This window comes from Zonotrichia albicollis, chromosome 7, assembly GCF_047830755.1.
Source record: "Zonotrichia albicollis isolate bZonAlb1 chromosome 7, bZonAlb1.hap1, whole genome shotgun sequence".
NCBI classification, from domain to species: Eukaryota; Metazoa; Chordata; class Aves; order Passeriformes; family Passerellidae; genus Zonotrichia; species Zonotrichia albicollis.
The window spans coordinates 7397649-7402357 of record NC_133825.1 but is presented as its reverse complement, the minus strand read 5'-3'; the positions used below and the strand labels follow the sequence as shown (position 1 = coordinate 7402357).

The 4709-nt window shown below is 51.7% G+C and overlaps 1 protein-coding gene across 1 annotated transcript; it reads right to left on the bottom strand.

Moving 5' to 3' along the window:
- Nucleotides 1-359: 359 nt before the first annotated feature.
- On the bottom strand, nucleotides 360-1124 carry LOC141729578 (olfactory receptor 14C36-like). The gene has a single exon (XM_074544280.1). The coding sequence runs from the start codon at nucleotides 1122-1124 to the stop codon at nucleotides 360-362; it is 765 nt and encodes a 254-aa protein (XP_074400381.1).
- Nucleotides 1125-4709: the final 3585 nt, after the last annotated feature.

The following is a 4709-nucleotide window of genomic DNA, read 5'->3' as shown; positions in this document are numbered from 1 at the left end:
TGGCAACACCAAGTGCTGCTGCTGCTGGGCACAGCTGCTGTGCCAGCCCTGATCTGCCCCAGCTCTGCACACAGACATTGCTGCTGCAGCTCCAGAGAAGGCAACAGAAGGGCATCTCTGCAGAAAATTTGCTGGCAGATCCTTTAGTTAATTTAAAGGCACCAAAGCTCATTGACACAGTCTGGGGCCACAGGGAAGGAGGAAAGAAACAAAATGAGAAATGGCAAAACCAATTATATTTATTAGTTAACAAGATTAAAAAAGTAAAATAAAAAGAGAAAGAACCTCCAAAATGAAACCAACAAGAAGGATCTAAGATGACTTTTATTTCAAGTGATTTGCAGAAATTGGCCAGCAGTTTATTGTTTCTGAAACCATCCAGTCATCAGTTTCCACACTGCAGCCTTGAGCTCCTGGTTTCTCAGGCTGTAGATGAGGGGATTCAGGGCTGGAGGCACCACTGAGTAAAGAACTGACAGGGTCACATCCAGGGATGGGGAGGAGATGGAGGGGGGTTTCAAGTGAGAAAACACAGCAGTGGTGATGAACAGAGAGACCACGGCCAGGTGAGGGAGGCAGGTGGAAAAGGCTTTGTGCCGTCCCTGCTCAGAGGGGATCCTCAGCACAGCCCTGAAGATGTGCACATAGGATAAAACAATGAACATAAAACATCCAAAAAATAAACAGGCACTAACAGCAAGAAGCTGAAGTTCCCTAAGATATGATTTGGCACAGGAGATCTTGAGGATCTGGGGGATTTCACAGAAGAACTGGCCCAGGGCATTGCCATGGCACAGGGGCAGAGAAAATGTATTGGCTGTGTGCATGAGAGCATTGAGAAAGGCACTGGCCCAGGCAGCTGCTGCCATGTGGGCACAAGCTCTGCTGCCCAGGAGGGTCCCATAGTGCAGGGGTTTGCAGATGGACACGTAGCGGTCGTAGCACATGATGGTCAGGAGGGAAAGCTCTGATCCAAGGAAGAAGATGAGCAGAAATAGCTGAGCAGCACATCCAGTGTAGGAGATGGTCCTGGTGTCCCAGAGGGAATTGTGCATGGCTTTGGGGACAGTGGTGCAGATGCAGCCCAGGTCAGCGAGGGCCAGGTTGAGCAGGAAGAAGAACATGGGCGTGTGCAGGTGGTGGCCTTGGTGTGCAGGTCGGGTCAGGCCTTGGTTTGTGGTGGGACAGAGCCGCGCCCCCAGCCCTGGCCCAGCAGAGCTGTCAATCACACAGCAGGGGGTGATGTTATCCCAGCTCTGATTAGCTTAGCTGCTAATCAGTCAATCACACACTGGCAGCTGGTGCTACCCTAGCTCATATTGGACAAGCAACTGGCAGTCCCACCCCAGGGGCGGGGCCATGAAGGCCCAGGGGGTTAAAAGCCAGACCATGAGGCCAGACTATGATCTGAGTCCTGCCTTCTCTTGGGGTTCCTCCCTTGGGGATGCTGGAATCTGAGCAGTTGGTACCTATGTGTGTGTCTTTCTCTGGATCTTCTGTCTTTCTGTTGTTCTCTATTCCTTCTCCTTCTAATCCTACTCACCTGGAACATTTTTGGTAACTTTACATGTTAAGGGTTAAAGGTTTTTAGGTTAAATGTGTGGGAATCCAGGGCACAGAGAATATTTTTCTGTCTGCTCTGAGGGGTCCTGACCCCCAGAGAAACACTGCCTTTAACCTTCCCTCATGGAGAGGACTTCCAGGACTTTGAGACAGATTAGAATTTACCAAAGTGTGAAATAAATTAAAAGGTTGTATACCATGTCCCTTGGGTGAGAAATTTATGTTTTGGGATTTTTAAGGGTCATCTAGATAGGAAGCAAAATGGAGGAATTTGGGTGTAGTCCCTTTCATCTTCTTCATCTACTCCATTTTCTGCAGTATTGGTGGCACAGGATGATTGGTCAAGGAAAGCACAGTGCAGAGATTATGTGGACAGTCAAGGGATGAGTTATTGGTCGATAAGGAGAGATAATATATGTTTTAAGAGTTAATTGGTAACTTTTAAAGACCTTGAAACCGAATATTTTGGGGCGATTTTGAGGTGTTTTTCTAGCATGCTAAGCCTGATGTGGACATCAATGCAAAACTTGAGATAATATAAAAATAAACTAGAAGCTGAAGACCAAAAAGGTCCTCTGCATCTCCTTTTATCTGGCACTGAACTGCTCCAGGATGGTTTCCCCCATCCAGGCAGCCCCCAGAATGGCCCAAGGTAAAACAAACATAAATAACTGGTACCCTGACAATATTTATAATAAGTTGGTTTTTCCATAAAGTTGTTTACTGAAGGGTGTTGCTTTAATTGGCCAATCACGTGAAATCTGTTGATTAAATGACCAATGAGGTCCACCTGTAGCAAAGCAAGGTGTAAAAGAAGAGGATTGAAAAAACAGGTGGCTTTTAGCCCTTAGATGTCTGATCTGAGTCTATGTCATCTCTGATTCAACGGTGACATTTGGGGATCCATGGAGGCTATTGGGGCTCCTTTCTGCACCCTGTGACCCAACAGGAGCTTCTCTAATAAATTTTGCCTGAAGGTCTCACTGTGCCCATGACATGAACCCCTGTGAGTGTCTGGGACATCCCGGCTCTTTGGCAGCCTGGGGACTCCTAGGATGTCACCGTGGACCCCCCATGAGTGTCTGTGACAGATCAGTGCCTTTGCAGTCCAAGGTCCCCTGGGATGTCACCATGGAATGGCTGTGACTGCCTCTGACCACAGGGCTCTTTACCATCCTCAGAAAGCCCTGGGAGGCCTCCATGGAGCCCCTGTGTCTACCTGTGACATTCCAGCTCTTGAACAGCCTGGAGACTCTTGGAAAGTCCCCATGGAACCCCTCTGAGGGCCTGTGACTAATCTGACCCTTAGCAGGCAACAATCACCAGGACCATGTGCTATGCTCAGTTTCCATGGCAACCGTCACCAGCCCCATGTTGCTATGCTCAGTCCCTCGGCAGCTCCATGGAGACCCTTTGCCAGGGCTGGTTGCCATGGACACCAGCTCAGGCCTGAAGCCAGAGCCCATTGCCATGGTAACCATTTGCCCCATCCCCAAGCTCATGGGATCCCAGAACCACAGAATTGGCTGAGCTGGGAGGGACCCATCAGGATCCTCCAGTCCAACTGCTGGCCCTGCACAGGACACCCCAACAATGCCAGCCTGGGCCTGGCAGTGCTGTCCAAACGCTGCTGCAGCTCAGAGAGCCCTGGAGCTGGGACCCTTCCCTGGGGAGCCTGGGCAGGGCCCCAGCAGCCTCTGGGCAAAAACCTTTTCCTGACATCCAACCTGAGCCTGCCCCGACTCAGCTGCAGCCGTTCCCTCCACTCCTGTCCCTGGGCACCAGAGGGAAGAGGTTCCCACAGCCCCAGCCAGGGACCCGCTCCCAAGGCTGTTGCCATGGCCACCAGGGCTGGGACCAGCTGGGATGCTCGGTTTTCAGGGGCCGGGGTTCAGGAATGGGATACCCCAATTTCCTGCTCCCACTAAAACCGCCCTGCCCTCGCTGCCTCCCATGGAAAGCACAAAAGGCAAAGATCCTGGGCTGGGATAAGAACAATTTATTTGGAACAGCAACAAGATAAGGAAGAAACAGAAGCAGAAACAATACTGATAAGAGATAAGAAAAAGGGAAAACTACAACACAACTGCCTGGCTCTTCCTGGCCACAATTTCCCCCTGCCTGGAAAGGACACCCTTCTCCTCAGGGAGAGAGAGGATCCCTTTCCTTACCCTGGCAATGTTCTGAGGCGAGACTGAATGTAATGACAGGGCCGTGGCCAGATCCTCATGTTCTTCAATCCCACATCAGATCATTGGCAGGGGCAGGAAAAGGGACAGCTGTCTTCCCAGAATGGATCACACGGAAAATGGATCACCAGGGCTCTTCCCAAAATGGGTCCTCCAATGGCAGATGAAACTGGAACTGGGCATGAAGTCCTTCTGGAGTCAGGGCTCTCGCAGGGCTTCCCTTACTGGTGCCTCTGCTGGTACATGGTCAAGTCAGAGTTCTGGGCGAAGCTCTTCCCACACTGGGAACACTCGTAGGGCCTCTCCCCAGTGTGGATGCGCCGGTGCCTGATGAGGAAGAAGTTGTGCTTGAAGCCCTTCCCACAGTCAGGGCAGTGGAACGGCCTCTCGTCAGTGTGACTCCACTCATGCAGACGGAGATTTGAGCTGGTCTGAAACCTCTTCCCACACAGGGGACACTCATAGGGCCTCTCCCCAGTGTGGATGCGCTGGTGGATGATGAGGTGGGAGATGCGCTTGAAGCCCTTCCCATAGTCAGGGTAGCAGGAGGGCCTCTCATCCATGTGAATCCGCTGGTGGCGGAGGAGGTGAGAGCTGCTCTGAAACCTCTTCTGACACTGGGGACACTCATAGGGACTCTCCCCCGTGTGGATGCGTTGGTGGGTCACAAGGGTGGATCTGTAGCTGCAGCCCTTCCCACATTCCCCACACTTGTAGGCCCATTCCCTGGTGTGGATCATCTGGTGGCTGCTCTGCCTGAACCTCTTCCCTCACTCCAAGCACTTGTGGGACTTCTCCCCATCATGAAGCTGCTCCTGGGCCATCAGCTCTGACCTCTGGCAGGAGCTCTGTCCACCTTCCTGGCACAGGGTGGATCTTTCCTCAGAGCACCCTGGGCTGGGGTTGGAGCCCCTCCTCCTGTGGAATCTCTGGGAATTTTCCTCTCCATTCAATTCA